The following is a 17,905-nucleotide window of genomic DNA, read 5'->3' as shown; positions in this document are numbered from 1 at the left end:
CTTCCTCTCTTTCTTTTTTTTCTCTCGTCTCTCGGTTTCTCTGTCCTTTTCTCTCTGTTTATCTCTATTTCTTTCTTTCTCTCTTTAAGTATTTCGGTCTCGTTCTGTTTCTTAATATCTTTCTTTCTCAACGTCGCTCTATTTCTCTCTTCCTCTTTGTCTATCTCTTTCTCTCTCTATCTCACTTTATTTCTTTCTGTCTCTTTCTTTCTATGCTATGTTTTACTCTCTCCCCTCCTCCTTTCCCTCCTCATTACCCTCACTTCCCTTTCCCAACACCTTGCTGTACTATACTGCACAACTTAAGGCTGTGCTATGCTCTGCTCTACTAGCGTACCTGGATAGCCGAGTGGCTACGACGCTCGCCTTCAGATCGCTGGCACTTGGGTTAGAATCCCTCCTCACCAAGAAATTCTTCCGCCAAGAATTTCTCTCTATCTCTTTCTTGCTATCTGTTTTTTCACTTCCTTTCTTTCTTTCTCTCTCTCTGCACTCGTTCTCTCGCCGATCAAGGTATCGCATCCCACGCCGGACAGATCGGCGCACGTGTTCTGGGAGCGAAACGGAAGATGAAGATGAGCACGACGAGAGCGCGTGCCGGTTCATGATGATGATAGTTTTCTGTTCGCTCCGCACGGACTAACGGTCGGCTTAAACAGCTCCGTGTTAAAATTAAAGCATCTTCACTGAGTTAAGGTCGCGAAGACTGGTTAAAGAGCGGAGCTGGGGGCGTCATATTGCTATCCCATTGCTACACTACGATCTACAGTAGTATAACTATTGCCAGAATATGCTTTCACGAAAGCCCAGGATTCCTATCCAAAGACACGGAACAAATGTAACGTACAGCTGCTCTACATTGTGATTGAGGCGCGCACAATTCAAGAAGAGACTGCTTGCACATATTGCGCATGTGGAATCCTCGGAAAGACTGTGAGTATATTGAATGGAACACCGAGTGTTTGCACTTCTTTCCTCAGCCTGAACTTTGCTTTCGACAGTATCTATCTTCGGAAGAGCGCAAGACTTTAGCCATCGTCGAACATTCTAGTTATGGATAGCTTAGTGGACCGGAGGTGAGTATAGTAGGGCTTGCCTAATTTCTATGGCACATTCCAACTAAAGGAGCAGCTTGACGCTCCGTAGGGATTTTCCGCTAACCTCGACCTTAAGGAGCTCCGCTCTTAAAATTAATTGAGATGGTTTGAGGAGAGACAGGACTAAAAAAACGAAAATAAACTGAGAGCATTTTCGGAAGCGCACTGCGATAAGCTGCGCCACTTACCAACATTGCCAACTTAATGGACTATTCGGGCCTCTTTCTCAATAGCGGAAACCCATAGAAACCTAATGGTGGAGCAGCCATTGAAGTGCACAGGAAACAAACCTACTCGCATTAGCTGCGCTGCAGACTTTGCTAATCAATTTGCACTATGACATGTTTCTTTTCTTCAATGAAACAATCTCTCGAAAAGGGACGAGCACTTTCTTTATACCAAATGCCGGTTGAAGTACGCCTAGAAAAATATTCGCGAATATTCGCGGTTGTGAAACGTAAGGGCAAAAGACGCTTAATTTATGCGCTGCCACGAACGGCCGCACAAGGTCGGGCTACAGTGGTAGAAGTGGAGGCTTACGACGTTTCTAGTCGTGCTATAAAGTGACGCTTTACTTCTCCCCGCTGAAATACAGAAATAAAAGGCACTGCAAGGGGCTACTCAATATATTTACACATATCCCGGCGTATTTCACGGCACTATGACACACAATAAAAAGCATTGCAATGGGCCCATGTCATTTCTTGACACAGATAGCAAAGCACCCTATCATACAGAACAGTGCTTCGAGATGCAATGCTGAAGAATACGGTGATAACAGGAACGCGAGAGCCAAATGTGCCCTCTTCAGAGAACTGACGTTAGCTCTTATGAAACCTTTTCGCTAGCCTCGTAAAATCAGAATAAAAAGAGCAACCGCTCACGAAGACAACCACGATGCAATCAACAGCAATAAGCGATCTAATGGGATCACACATTTCTTAAGGCCATTTGAACAAACTTCTGAGGATTGAACGTCTGAAACGGCCCAATATAAATATACAGTGGTTCTCAATTCGCCTTCCTGAATGGATTGTGTGGCATGATACTTATTTAATTTCAGCGGTCAATGCGAAGACCACGGGCCATCTTATAAAGATTCTTTCCGTCTTACATTTCCGTTTTTTTTCCTCATAGAGGATGCTTCATCTAGATTATGCAGGAAGTCACGTATTCGCTGTAGCGCTGGATTCCGTCACTCGGTAAAAAACAGATGAAAACATTAATGCCAGAAAGGCTCGGCCCGTGTGTGGAGACATTGGCCTGCTACTCGACACTGGGAATGAGTGATGGCAGGAAACGAAATGCGAACAATAGGAAAACGACTTTCACGAAATACAGCGGCATCAATTTCGAGCGAGTAAGGTTTTAGATTACGCTAATGCAAATCTGCCGAAGCAAGGCCGATAAACAGCGATACTAATATGCCACATTGCCTCAATATAAGCGGCACTGACTCCGACCAAAGTGCAACGCTTTTTTTCGCCGCTTTCGGAACTTGCCCCCATTTTTGTGCGGTATTTATACTTCGTTTGTACTGAAACTACGAAGAACTGACGGTAACTTCAACGTCGTTATATTGGTCTCAGTATTATCGCCACTTATTCACACCGACCAAAGCAGCAGTCCTATACAGGAACGAACGCGATGCGCGTATGCAAAACCAGTTCAAACCGCGTGGAGACCAGATAGAGAGAACAGGCTACAGGCCGCCGCCGCTCGAGGTGGAGGGAAGGGGCGACTGCAATACTGCGAGCCATTGCGTGCGCAAGGTAAACAGACCGAGCTGCAGCAGCACGAGCAGCGGCTGCCTCCGCTATCATCGGCGCCCTTTTGGGGTCAGCCCGCCACGTCTGAAGTGAGAGCGAACCGGCCAGCCAAGGTGCTCGAGACCGCAGATGCCGTCCGGCTGGCTGCCCGGCCTCATGGCTCGTAGTCGAAGAGGGCGCTTAGAGAGAGGGGGCCCGGGACGATAGAGAATTTTCAGGCTGGACTCGCGGCCGAATGAGATGGAAGGTATGGGGGGGTTGGGGGGGGGGGGGGGGGGATTGTCGACGCTCACGCAATGCCCACAACTCCCAACAGCTGTCCATCGTGTGTGTGATGGCCGTGAAAATCCACGCGACCGCGGCTACGAGTCAGCGTACCCATTTCAAAACTGCGACGCGTCGTGTGGCGTAGCAGCAGCTGCCGCCACTGTACATGCTACCATCTTTGAATCGACTACGTCGTCATTGGGCAACCGCGACTGGGAGGCACCACACGGTCTCCCAGGTCCTTGGAGGTTTATTGATTCCGCTTCGATACTACGACGCCAAGGATAGTTGAGGGCGTGCATGGGCGACCTTCCCGTAGTATTCGCAATGCCCATAGACTGTCGCGCCACCGAGCGGAATTCAGGAGCGTCCTCTCGAGGAGGGTTAGTAGACGACAAAATGGCGGCACTATGCAGTCGCTCCCTTGTTCGGCTATGCTAGCCTCAGTGTTAACGCGTTGGCAAGAAAGGAACACTACGACTTTGCATGTTCCCTGCATCAGTGAACAAACCGGGCCCTCCGTGACATGAGAAATCTGATTCGTTCTTGCGAGACGCGAAGTTTTCGTGAAAATGCGTGGCAACTCGTGCTTTCAATGCTAGTCCACAGTGTACACATACTATCAGCTTCACGAGGCCTTCTGTAGCCACGTAGGTAAGTTAAATGTTATCGTCTGACATATTCAGTTGAAGCTTACCCTGTTTTACTTGCATATATAATTGGTCAGCGTTTCTTGTGGTGCATGAGTCCCATAACACTGTACGCGGGAGGGAGGTCGTGCGGGCTCGCGATGTGCTCATGTATAACTGAGCGATCTCAAGTTGGCGATACATTAAAATAGGGCCTCTATCCTTTGTCAGCAAAGCGCTGTTAGGAATCGTGCGAGCGACGTTTCAATCATTCGTGGACGCGTCTGCTCGACGCCTTTCGTGGAGCGAACGCTTTCCATCCGCGCCGTCCTTCGCCAGTGTGTTGGGTTTCATAGCCACCGCTGCGCCGCTTGTTTTTGTACGTTTGTTGACAGGTGGCAGCACACTGCAAGCGATTTGCTTGTTGGCCGGTCTGAGAGCAAAACGGCAAAACGTTCTCCACGCCCAGACGTCTGTCTAATTGTAAACGTGGTGACGCGGAGTGGTCGAAGTCGTTCGGCGGAGGAAATTCTTCAGATTGCTTTCAGCAGTGATGTTGAAAGAAACCATCTTGACGACGAGGACTTTTCACTGGACGTAGAAGACTGTGAAAGCACCGAGAGTGACAGCTACGATGAACCACCAGCTGCTAACTCACGAGCGAGGAGCGAGTTGCACTTCACGTCCCCTCGTGCGTTAATGTTCTTTCACGCTCGTAAGTCACTTTGATTGTATTTAATGTATAATATCCTTGAGCGAGATCAAAATAAAAGCATAGTTCCTCTCGTGCATTGCATGTATCACAATTATTGTGGATATTATTATGGAGCGCCGCACGCCGCCAACACGCTCGAGCTCGACCAATGAAGCGAAATGGTTAGAGCGATGGAACGTGCAGTCAAGGCCCCAATCCACGCCTCTCGGCGAACTTCTTCGACGTTGCGAAAAGCATACGTGTTTATTAAATGCGAAGCATTTCTTAGCGAACTTTTCTTTTCGATATTCATGTTTCGATCGTGCTGATCGAACCTGCAACATGCGAGTGAACAGGGGCGTAGCCAGAAATTTTTTTCGGGGGGGGGGGGGGTGTTCAATCATACTTTATGTATGTTCGTGCGTGCGTTTGTATGTGTGCGTGTATATATACGCAAGCAAAACTGAAAAATTTCGGGGGGGGGGTTGAACCCCCCCCCCCCCCTTGGCTACGCCCTTGCGATGTGAAGTACACACGGCTAGAGTCTCAGCATGGCTGTGACACAAGCGCTACTGAATGGCATGTTAAATGCTTGTGTTCCGTTGAAGACGTAACTCCGCGTTTTCGACTGCGCAAGTAATGACGACGGGGTATTATCACAGAACACTTTTATGTTTGCAAGCCATCATCACGCGCAGCAGCGATGGCGCTACTCGCTGGCGGCCTACTACTGCGGCAGATCCGTCAGGCAGGCTCGGTACGTACTACCTCGGAGTGCCGTTCAGCTCATACGCCAATTCTAGTTCATACAGGTTTATGTAGCACGCACAGGATTTCGCAAAGCATCGTTATGCACGGTAACGGAGCTGAAATATAACATTTCACTTCGCAGCAAATAATTAGATGGCGAGTACTTAGCACTTTCCATGGTTTGGGAAAGTATTTGTCTCATATCCATTTCAGCGCAGCTCATGACTTCATCCGGTGAAAGTGGCACGGTCCGTACGTCCGCACGTCCTATCTGTTCCTAAGCTAACAAACGGGTTGACCCTCCTCCTGGCGCCATATTGAAAAGCACGGCGCGCCACCTATAGTTCGTGGGCATTGCGAATACACAGGCATCTGGTGTCCGCGCGCACGCGCTGCACGTCAACGACGAGCGAAATTCGTCGCTGTTGCGCAAGGATGTGAGTGTTGCGAAGACGCCTGAGGCTAGAACATCTGGTAGTCGGGATGTAAGCTACTAATATCGCAACCGCAAAACAAGAGTTTCGACCTTCCCGCGAGGAAGTCACGCCCTAGGGACGTCGACGCTTGCGCAAGCGGCAGTTAAATGAGTTGACTGCTTAATAGTCCTAAGTGTCTGCAAGGAGAACCTGGGTTCTGGAGACACAAACTACAGGACAGGAACCTGAATAGGGCTGATAACATTCCCTCAAGTAAAAAAGAGGATATGGAATTGGGCATGAAGCAATAAGCCTATATACGACGAGCAAGTGTGCACACACACACACAAACACACACACAAAAGCAAAAAGGAAGTTTTTTTTTAATATCTGGGGTTTAACGTCCCGAAACCACGATATGATTATGAGAGACGCCGTAGTGGAGGGCTCCGGAAATTTCGACCACCTGGAGTTCTTTAACGTGCACCTGAATCTAAGCGCACGGGCCTTAAACATATTCGCCTCCATCGAAAATGCAGCCGCCGCGGCCGGGATTCGATCCCGCGACCTTCGGGTCAGCAGTCGAGTGCCATAACCACTAGACCACCGTGGCAGGGCCAAAAAAAGAAAATTAAGAGGAATTGATGAGTTAAGACTGGATAGTAGTTGATAAGAGAGGGTTAGATTAAGAAACTAATAACGTTAGCTCGATCATTTCTGAAGACGATTGGATCACATATGTCATCATCGAATCTGGAAGCCCGTTTCAAGGTTTAACGCGCATGAGGCAAAGTGGCCTTGTTAAACGCATGCGTTCGGCCAAAAGGCGGTTGAATACATGAGCTGTTATTTAAGTGAACAAACTGACAAACAGGCACAGCGTGAAATACAGCGTACAATTTGTAATATGTAGGTGCGTCGCAAGTGTAAGGAGATCAGGGCCCCTATTGACGTAAAGTTCTTACGCTATCATTTACTCCAGAACAAATTCTAACCGATCATGATGAAGGGTATGAAATGTACAGTTGAAAGCCAGCCAGTTGAAAGCCAGCCAAAGAGAGATAGTTCTTACAAACGAAAATCTTTGCGGATTCAGACACGAGTGATTACATCCCGAAAATATATTCGCAAAAGTCTCAGCTCTTAGCTTGAGCGATACTCTCGGCTAGATTTGAAGCCAGTCATTCATATAACTGCGACAACACACAAAACGAAAAAATACCGAGCTAAGTCGCGTGCCTTGTGCTGGTGCTCTGTGTTTCCTGTTGATCATATACACGCAACCCAAGTGCCATCCTTGAGAAAGCATTAAGTCAATCAGTCACTGAATGAAGTAATGACTTCCAGGAGGACACATAGTAAAACCTTATGGTAGTCCTGTAAGAACAACAACGTATATACGTTACAGGCACGCTTCGCCACTGCCACCGGGCCGTTTGTTTTGTTCCGGCGCCAGCCTCGAGGGAACCAGCGGGCCCGATTTCTCGGTACGGTACGCCGAAGACACCTGCTCTTCGGGACAGCTCCATATTAGGAGGCGTCGCGAAAGCGCATCCGCCGTTCGCACCCGCCAACTTATCACACCGCAGCTGCTTCGATCCGGCTGGTGTACTGCTGCGCGTGGTTCACGTGTCCCGCGATGTAAGGCTGCACAAACAACTCTTACGCGGGAGCGTGACTGGCAGGATACACTTTACGAGAACCAACCGCCACTGCCAAGGAAGAGCTTTAGCCGTAAAACTGAGAGTATGCAAACGAGGGCAGCGGCTGTAATGCACGTGCCTGCCTTCAGGAGCCCTGCTTCGTGTGTTTTTTTTTTATCACGACCGCCTCGCTACGGCGCGAAATAAACAGGCAACACGTAGGCTGCGTTATTACAGCGAGCGACCTTACGCCAACGCTGTACACGCGGGAGGTCGCAAAGATAAAGAGCGAGCGGGCGCATATATCCTCCGAGGTGCCTGAAAGGCGTAAAACGTGCATTACTGCGGCGTTGCTGTCTGCGCCGGTGAGAAGAAGGTACTCGTTTGTATTGCGACAATACCGTCAAGAGGCACTCTGATTACGCGCCTTGCGGAATGACGCCAACAATCTTTTGGGACGGCACGAAAAACAAAATGAGGCATTCAGAAACGAAAAAAGAAACGACGTTAGTCACGTTGTGTTGTTTTCGAGGCGCAATGTTCGGTGTACTTCTCACACTACACACCTGGGTATTGTTGGTACGAATGGCTGAAACGTTTTCACTGGAATCAGAGAAAACAAGAGTTGGCAATGAGTGCGATTCGTGATAACCCCAGCACTTCTGATCTGTTGTTTCTCTTTTTTGTATAATGAGAAGGAGGGTACAATGTCAGATATGTCGAGTGCTTGAAGGAAAACAGTTGCACGTTTACGTGCCCTTGATGTCTAACCTCATATCACTCACGCTGCGAAAAATAATGGGAAATACAGGTGTAGCAACAGTCAGGGGCCCTTGCTCTATCGAGAAAATGGGAGATAGCGAAGCATTGCGTCTGCGTGCCTTTCTTTCTTTCTTTCCTTCTTTCTTTCCTTCTTTCTTTCTTTCTTTCTTTTTTTAGCATCGCTCAATATTTTTCCTAATTGTTTTCTTCCTCCATGCCTGAAATGGCACCTTGAACCACGTGCTTAGCAGGGCAACACTTCAATTGTTACAGGCAACAACGATGGTCATGCAGTCATATACAGGCAACAACGAAATGTGGCAACGTGGAATGACAAGGGACCTCGATAAAAGATCAGACTGCTATATCAGAAACGACTGATCACTGACAAGCCCACGACCGAGATAGCATCAGTTATTGGAAAGCGGCGCATAGAAATACGAATGTGACCGGAGCGCCTCCGAGGTGCCGCATTTCTCGTCACTCGCCGGCACCCGTCTCCACGTACAATGTAGCCGCAATCGAAATCTGTTACTCACAGAAGCTTCGCTTAAGAGACAGATTAGCTGCGTAGTTCATTAACGCTTTGTGTATAGCCTTGCTGCTGGAGGAGGAGGAGTGGGATACAACTTTATTGACGCCATGAAATGGGTCAGGCGATAGAGGGAGGGATGGGTTCAGGGAAGAGGAGGACGATGGGCCCTCGGGCCGCTCTGGGTGGCCGAAAGTCCTTGCGCTTCGGCGACCCCTATGGCCCAGCACGACACGATCCGGAGTTGGTCGTCCGGTCGTGGTGGTGGTAGTGGTTCGAAAGGAGAAGGAAAAAGGCACCTAATTTCTGCAGCCCAATAGGGAGCTCGGCGCAGTGCCTCCGGTCGTGAGCTGCGCGACGCCGCCTCCCATCGCTCCTGTGTCTCAGCCCCCGCAAAGGGGGGAATTTGACTTGTTTGGACAATGACGACACACGTGATTAAAGTCGGCTCGCGGACTCGAGCAGAGACGACAATGGGGTAAGGCGTCACCCTAATGAATTTGGGAATTGATGAAGTGGGAAGTCAACGTGCCTGTTTAAAGTCGGCGCTTTGCTCAGCCTGGGACAGCGATTTATGGAATGGTGGTTAGGCCATGCGGGAATTGCGGTAATGTAAAGTAATTTCATGACAGGTGAGTAGGCATTCCCGCGCGCTGCGAAAGGAAGGCAGACCGTCCACTGCTCGATTGACGAGTGCTCGGGCTTGCTCATGGGCGGCTGTATTCACCGGATGTCCACAATGCGCTGGAACTTGCAAAATAGTGATTATTCGTTTAGGGGGTGGAACGAATTGTAGTATACGGAAGGCAGGTGCATGAATTCGACGCATAGCAAAATTACGTATGGCCGTTTTTGAGTCTGAGAATATGTACTCCGCCTGGGTGTGAGCAACAGCAACAGAGTGCTGGAAACAGCACGAAAACACGTTGAGGTAAGCACAGAAACATCAACCTTGGCTATTACTGCGTTTATATACGCGTAAACTCTAAGAAAAAAAGAAAGATTACCTGCTACTTTTTTTTTGTGAGAACTGACTTGCCGCATATATAACTCTCTTTAAAAATACGCGTTTACTCCCTTTTGGAGAGTCGCGCCTCCCACGACTCTCCAAAGAGAGTATAATGATGTCCTGCTTGGTTTTTGGCAGTTGGATCCCCTAGTTGGCTAGCTGTTTTTACAATGTACCAACTAGCCCAGTTCGGCACCTTGTTTCATTCTATGTGTCGTGAAGAGAGCGCCGAAATCACGTTACTTCCACGCAATAGTAGCGGGAGCGGGTCTGTGACAATGTTGGACACAGAACAAAAGATTATTCGCGATGGCGTTTCCCATCGATCGCTTGGAATTGTCTTGAGATAGATTGCGTACCTTGCGAAGTCAATAAGCCAACTCAGGCATGAAAAGCAACGAGTGGTGCGCGCTCGAATTAATATGGCACTAATTGGAGAACAAAAGAGAGAAGAGAGAGAGAGAGCGAAAAAGAAGAAGGAAACACGATGATGAGGAGAAAACGGAGAGGTCGAACGCCAAAAAAGAACGGCGCATGCGCGCCTGCCGCCGTCCGTCAGCAGTTAATGGTCGTGAGAGTGCATCGGAAGACAGAAGCCAGCGTGGCAAGAAGAAATAAACGCGCTCGAAGAAGACCAAGAAGGTTCAACGAAGCGTGGGAAAATGCAACCCAAGCTCGAGCGACCCCGCCCCCCTCTTCTATACACACTGGATGCTACACCCCCCTTAGGTTCCCCCTCCCACCTTCGCCCCCCTTTTTTCGTTTCGACAGGTGACCTTCGGAGAAATCTGCGGACGGGTCGACGATTCCCAGAAGGCGAGTGCCCGTTGACTGGCATACATGCACTCATATATATCCTGAATTTCACGCTGTCAAACCAGAGAGCACCTGTTGCTTGGAATCACCCATCCCTTACCTCACCCCCCCCTGATCTTTATTTTTACCGTCCTGTGTTCCAAGCCTCCGTAACAGTGGTACTTGTCGAGCAAGGCCGTCGTAAGAAGAGTCAATGCGAGCGACCAGTGTTTACGATGTTGCTACGGTCGTAGACTCTGGAGTATGTGCTTTTTCTCTAAACCAAAGGATAGACATCGAAAGGCTTGAAATGTAAGAGATTGTGGCGTTGGCTTAGTTACATGCGGGCACGCGATGCTTAAGCAAGCGCTAAGTACAGGCTTCGTTCTTAAGAGTGACACGTCACTCGGTGCGAAGCGTTGCAGATTATCGTGGCCTTGAACGAGACCCCTGAGTGGTCGTTGTACCCTCTTTCCTTTTTGCCCGCGTCACACAAAATTTGAGTAGGTGCGACGTCACGATCTTTTCGCAACGCCCCTCAAAATGGGCTCCGAACTTGAGACTAGATTGTGCATTTTGAATGAATTTCATGGTCTTGCTATCTAACAAACCATCTCTGTTCATGCTGTGAATACGGTCGGGGTTCGGTTTCATCAGCGACAGCCGCATTTTAGCGACAGAAAAGAGCAAAAGAATGCAAATCTACACTGCATTAGACGCACGTTCAAGTACATCCGATGGTCACAATTAAAAGTCTCCTATTATGCAGCGTGCCTCTTAATTGGACTGCAACTTTGGCGCAAAAAAATCCTCACAAGTAACTCTTTTGTTGTTTGTTGTTCCTGGTTGCCCTTTCCCCATTTAAGGGTCCACAAGGCAGTGAAGGGCGACTGGCTCGTGTGAACGACTTTGGCTATGTAACTGGCTATGTAACGGGACCTGGTGTAGGCACAAAATTGTATAGCGAAGGGGGGGGGGGCTGATCCGACATGGAGTCCAGGCAGGTAAGTGTGGTCGAGTGTCAAATTGTGCTCTGTATCCCACGGGAGAAAAAAATTTCGCGGGGGGGGGGGGGGGGGGGGCACGGGACCGGTGTGGCACCCCCTGGCTCCGCCACTGCTTTGATTCACTGGTAAACCTAACTCCGTTTCTCATTTTCACATCGGGTGCAGGGCAGCCAACTGTACGCTTTTCTAGTCAACCACCCTGCCTATTGCATGCGCCTGTCGAAACAGCCAGTGAATCTTACATTGCCTGGTGATTGAGGCTTGGACTAGTTTGTTTATGGTTGCAACAGGGAAAGAAACAGCGCAAAACTTTGACGGATCACAAGACGAATAAGATATGACAACAGTGCTGAGTCAGCACTGTTGTCATCCCCTTTCTCGTCTTTTGTGTTTCGTCAAAATATTGCGCTGTTTCTTCCCCTGTTGCTTAGATTTGCGACGCCAATTCTCGTTCCACTGGAAGTCTTCCCGTCTTTTAACAGCTGAGCTGCTTAAGACGACCGTTAGACCGTGTAGAGGGAACAGAAAACTATGATCATAATGAACCGGCAGGTGCTCTCTTCGTTCTCTTCTTCAACTTCTGCTTCGCTACCGGAACATGCGCGCCGATTTGTCCGGCGTGGGATGCAATAACTGTGATGGGCGAGAGAATTAGTACAGAGAGAGAGAGAGAGAGAAATAGAGAGAAAGAAAGGGAAGAAAGACTGCAAAAGATAGAAAGACAGAGAAAGAAATAAACAAAGAGAGAAAGATATAGAAAGAAACAAACACAAAAAAGAGATAGAAAAAAGATAGAGCAAACCAGAAAGAGAAGTAATGAGAGGGAAAGAGACAGAAATAAAGAGGACGCGAGAAATAGAAAGAGATAGAAAGAAAGAAAGAGAAGAAAGAGAATGGCAGAAATATAAATAGAGACAAAAAAGAGATAGAAAAAGCAGAGAGAAAGAGAAAGGAAGAAAGGAAAATTGGCCGCCATCCCACCCTGCGAACGTGAACGTCCAGCATGTATGTGTCAACACCACACATGCTGGTGGGAGGGGTTATGTTTTATTATTACTTTAGAGTAATGGTAGTGATAATCGCTTTGTTGTCACTGCGGTAGACTGTGATTGGCCCCGCGACCATTTTCATCAATTGGAACTTGTTCGTTTCATCTAGCGTTGTATTCATGCTGTATATTCTTGTGTATTTAAGTGACAACCGACTAAGCACTCCGTGCAGATGGTTAAAGGTGTGGTGCCACCAAATTTGTAGCTTGCGCGTTCTTTGCTGTAAGCGTTTCCTATAGCTCCAGGAAGCATGGTGCACGCACCGAGATTCATGTATTCTCGCTAAATAATTTAATATCGCCTTTTGATGTAGACAACTTTCGGTTTCAGTTTCTGGGCGCCGAGGTTGGGCAGTGACGTAGAAGTGTAGGAGGCTTGGTCCGTGACCACACAAGGCTGTGACGCACTTAGCCAGGAAGCGATCGAAACTTGGCGAGTGATATAGCAACCGACGCTTTTCTGGTACTATAGTGAACTAGAATATATTCTAGTACACTACAGCCGGTACGTACGTTGCGGAGGTGGCGGAGGTCCGAAGGTCACTCACATCACTACAGTAGATCTGGTGTGACGTCACTACAACTTTTGTTGCCCATCCTACAGAGCTATGTCAGTGTTGGCGCGCTAGCAATGGGTCTCGGTCGGGAGAATGGGCATTTAGGTACACTTTGGAAGTGAATTAAAATATATTCTAAGCGTTTGCTGTGTCCGACCCTTCGTGTGGAGTGTCCTTGCATACAGAGAAAACCCACAACAGGCTTGTTATAGCCTCGAAATTTGATGGCACCACCCCTTTAACCAGCGGAGCCGAAACGTGCGGCCCCCTTGTTTGTCGCTGGGGTAATCCCGACTTTTCAGCACTTGGTAGAGACGGTCAACGAGAGAAGCTGCGACGTGCAACCCCTAATCGGCGTTCGCCGCCTGTGTGTTCACTTGTTAATCTTTGGTGGACCAGTGCGGTGAGTAGAGGGACTTGTCCAATTTCTGTGGCACGTGCGCGCCATAGGAGTTTTGTTCTGACGCCACGAAATTTTCAGACCCAACGCGAGTTATATAAATCTCCGCTGTAAAAGCGAAAAATAAATAGAAACAAGGCAGGTCGCCCAGCCCCGCACTTACTTAAATCTAGTGCGAAGCTTCCTCCATTTCTTTTTTTCTCTCTCTCTTTCTTTCCTTGCTCTTCTAACTTTCAAACTCCCCGATCCCTTTTCCCTGTGCAGGGTAGCATAACGGTTATTCGAACCTGGTCAACGTCCCTGGCTTTCCTCTGTCTCTCATGTTTTCCTTCCTTCTACAGAAAGTCTATCAAGGCTTTATTGAAATTTTACGTAGTAGTGGCTTGTCAGACAGTACATCACAATGATGCCCCCGTTCCTCACCTTCCATTTATCTTCTATGTGAGTTCGCCTTATTCTTCTCTCCTCTTTTCTTTCCGTCTCTCTTTCTCTTTGCCCGCGAGTGTAGGGTAGCAAAACAGATGTAATTCCGGTTAACCTTCCTGCCTTTCTCCTCTTGCATCTCTCTCTCTTACCCTCATCCTTCCGTAGTCGCAAAACCACGCACAACTTGGTTATGGCTAACCTATACTGCGTTCCCTTCACATTCCTGCTACAGATCACGAACGTAATCAAGCACATAGTGCAAAATCGAACTTAAAGGCAAGTTCCACAGCGGCTGCTTACCATCGTGCCTCATGTGCGTCAGCTCGTCCCTGACTAGCATCGCGTCTCCAGGGGAGTCGGCGCCGCCGCCGCCATTCCAGAGGTCGTTGCCGTCTTCGTCGTACTCGTCCGAAGAAGGCGACACGGTGTACATGGTGTCGTTGCCGCACTTCACGTAGAAGTCCTCAGAGTGCGGGCCCGGCACCAGGGTGTGACACGAGTCGCACACGGCGTCCCTGGTCGCGCTGCACGGGTGCGCCTCGAACAAGCCGCGACCGCACCGCGAGCACGGCAGGCAGTGACGCCGGTACGAGTGATGCGGCTGGAACTGTCCCGGACGGCACGGCGCGCACTCGGTGTCCAGCCCGTGGCCGCACGGACGAAGCACGGCCGAACCCGGTGGACACCGGCGACAGCCCAGTCCGTGGCCGTGCCTCCTGTGACTGCCGGCGTGCTGCGCGTTTTAAAAAGAAACACAGACGAACAGCGGTCAGCCGCTACAATGGCGAATTGGTGGGCGACAGCGGGCGCGGAGCACACCATGCTGGAAAGCTGCAGAGTTAATCACACTAGATGTACCAAACAATCGCGTACAAGTTATAAGAAGCTTCATAAACACTCAAGGAGAAGCTTATGACAAGTACGAAAACATCTCGAGCAAGTTTTAAAAAAATTCTCGAAGACATTAACAAAAGGTATTGAGCAAATGGGGACCACGTTTCTGCCAAGTCCTTCAAACATTTGCGGGAAGTTTCCGCCAACTGTTTAAGAAGCTTTTTGCAAGTTTCTAAGAATTTTTGAAGAAGTTCTGAAAAATAAAATTGTATTTTGTAGCCAGGTCAGAGTGTAAATAATGAGATGTTGTGGCGGCCGCAGGTCAGGCTACCATTTTTCAGCATAGACGTGTAGCTTTGCGCAGCGTGAAAAGAGCAGCTATCGTACTTTATATCAAAAACATTTTCCTGCCCCCCTACGGGCTGAATCGACTATGTCAGTAAACAATATCATCGTAGAGCTACAGTGATTAGAGAAGAGAAATAAATAAATTTTATTACAAAACTAACTACCCAGGCAGCATTCTAACTGCCTGAATCAAGAAGAGTAGGTGGTTAGTTTCCAACTAGGCGAAGTGCATCTTGCATGTAGCAATGAGCAGTAACGAGTAATAACCACATTTTGTTTGGATATTCCTAGGAAAAAAACAGTGCATCACTATCGAAAGAAGCCAAGCGAATGCTAAGGACGAATACGAAAACATATGCAGCTTTTCTGGACACCAGCGGCCTAGTTCGCGTGAACGACACCACGTGGCGTATCGACCTTAAAGAATTCAAAAGTCCCGCCATGACGTATGCAGTGACCGCGGCACTAAATAAAGAGAATCAAAAGAAACAGTACACACGCCCCGAGACTGTCGCTTCATCTCGTTGCGCAGAAAAGAGAGCGCTGTCGGCGTTATCTCGACGGCGACGACTGGCAATGAATCGGCAGTTTTTCTAGAAGTACCGTGCCAAATGTCTGGCTGTTATAGACGCGTCCACGATGCATGAAGAGAATCGTGTTTTTATTTGTTTGTTTGTTTAGATTCTTGCGCTGCCGTACCGGTGGGATATTGAAGCAGCATGCTGCTTTCCGAGTTTCTTTTTCAGCTAGCGGGAACCATTATGTTTGGGTACGACAGGATATTGTGGTTGCATAATAAACCGAATTTCCTTTGGTGTACCACTTGGGTGATGCTCGTTGCTCCTTGCGTTACCTCAAATTAGGACTGGATAAGTTTGAAAACGCTAGGAATGAGAGTAAAAAAAGGAATTTAAAGATAGTTTTTATTTGTTTTCATTTACTTCTTATTGAAATGTGGCTGCCACCGCAAGCTTGGCGCCGTCTAAGCGGGTGTGCAAAATGATACAGTCGTGAAAGATGATCTTGTACACCGCAAATGTGAACTTGGTTAGTTTTTTTGTTAGGAATGAACGTATAGTAGAACATATACGACTGACGTGTTGTGTAATAATCTCTAGATCTGCCGTCTATCCCGCTAAAAAAGGGACTTATCTATCCTAGTTGCATTTCTTCTTTTCTTTGTTTTTTTCCTTTTTTTTTCTCACGGTCGGCTGACTCATATGCTGGAGATGATTGTCTTGAATCCTGTTGGCGCAGGTACACCAACATGTTACTCTAATGGCCTGGAAGCTCTCCATTCATGTGCTGTAGGCGCAGTCTCTTTCAACTTTGCACTACAGCAAGCCCAAAGTCGATCATGAATCACCTACTGGCCCAATCGTCCACTTTGATCAGCACAAAGAAATTCAAAAGAGCGAATTTTGGCGTTTTTGCGCTTAACAACGATTGGGTAATGCAACATAATATAACTATTCCTACAATCTCTCAAGATCACTTATTTATTCTGTATCACTCCTGATGTGGAACACAAGATGCAATTGACTTGCTCAACACGGGTCACAAGACACATCAGAGAAAAGCGAACCCTTTAATTTCCCCCTTCTTTCGTTCACCCAGCATATGAAAATTTTCTTTCAGTTGTGAGTGGAGCTCCTTCTGTTGCCACGAAGATGTGCAGGCGTTCCAAAGGAAATCTTAAGCCTTTCTTTCCAGGAGGTTCATTTAAGAGAACGATGGTGTTTATGCGCCACAGGAATTTTGATTAGTAGTTTTTCGCTCGTAGCAATGGACTGAAAAATACCAGTCTTCAGCCAGATAAACGCCTAGCGAAATCTGCTTTTTCCCTTAATATCTACTGCTTTTCAGCAGTAGTCTTCTTCCTCTGAAAGCCCAATGGAAAATAACCCATGTCGAATAGAATGATTACAGCTCTGCTCGAGGGTCTTCAAAACGGGAGCTTTTTTTGTACTTCATGATGCAAAATATCAGCCGCGTGTTGAATCCTGGAATCTTCTGGCTTGATAGGAATTTTCAAAGCTGCGAAGACATTCCTGGTTGGGATTCTTTTTTGGCTCAAACGTGTAGGCCCACCTTGAGGTCCCTTCCACTGTATCGGGTAGTTTGTCTCTATCGTAGATAAGGAAATCATAATAAAATAGATAGTAGAAATATATAATTCAATATTAAATTTACTGCAACATAAAAGTTGCAATAGAAATACGCGCGAAAGCGACTAAGAAAAATTAATAATATTTCAGAAGACACGATAACTGGCATGTAGCCTCGACTTTAATAATAGGGATATCTGCACACAGGTGGTGAAGTCTGGTTAATGCGCATCGACAGCACAGTGCTATCCTAGATGCACGCGTTTAGAAAACACCCTCTAGACATGGTATTCCCTCTCAGCTTTGTCTGAGTGGAAATTGGTCAAAGGATTGATTCCCGTCAATCTGATAACATGCTATTTTTTTCTTAGATTAGGCCCTAAATCTGCCCTAAATGGTGTCTCTGCGCTCTACAGCACACACGTGTGCTGTACAGCGCAGAGCCACCATTTAGGGCAGATTTTGTAGTGGCGCGGAAATTACCTCCTTGATAGTGAGAAAGTTCAATATGTATATGCAATAACCTTCTCAATATTTACTTATGGACAATATTTGGCATCGTGGGAACATGAGGTGAGCATGAGTGAGGTCACGCCTTTTTAGAGTAAATACTACTCCATCACAATATATATTCGCGATGTGCTTTCTTAAAGGGACTGACAACCGACCGAAATGTGTCACAAGACCTTGGCTGTGAATTACGTGACATAAACGAGTTTTTTTTTTCACCATATGATTAGGATTTGTATTGTTGAATTGCGCTTTGAAAGTCACAACGGCATGTCGCGTTGCCTGGGCAAGCATTCATAGTGCA

At 47.6% G+C, this 17,905-nt stretch overlaps 1 protein-coding gene across 1 annotated transcript in view; it reads right to left on the bottom strand.

Moving 5' to 3' along the window:
- LOC119383515 (uncharacterized) overlaps positions 1-17,905 on the bottom strand; it is a 46,786-nt gene that overhangs the window by 23,201 nt on the left and 5,680 nt on the right. The window contains exon 2 of the mRNA XM_037651684.2: positions 14,102-14,534. Within this exon, the coding sequence (XP_037507612.1) occupies positions 14,102-14,534 (433 nt within the window). The remainder of the gene's footprint in view (positions 1-14,101; positions 14,535-17,905) is intronic.

This window comes from Rhipicephalus sanguineus, chromosome 2, assembly GCF_013339695.2.
Source record: "Rhipicephalus sanguineus isolate Rsan-2018 chromosome 2, BIME_Rsan_1.4, whole genome shotgun sequence".
NCBI lineage: Eukaryota > Metazoa > Arthropoda > Arachnida > Ixodida > Ixodidae > Rhipicephalus > Rhipicephalus sanguineus.
Note: the sequence above shows the minus strand (reverse complement) of the source record. Positions and strands in the feature narration are given on the sequence as shown.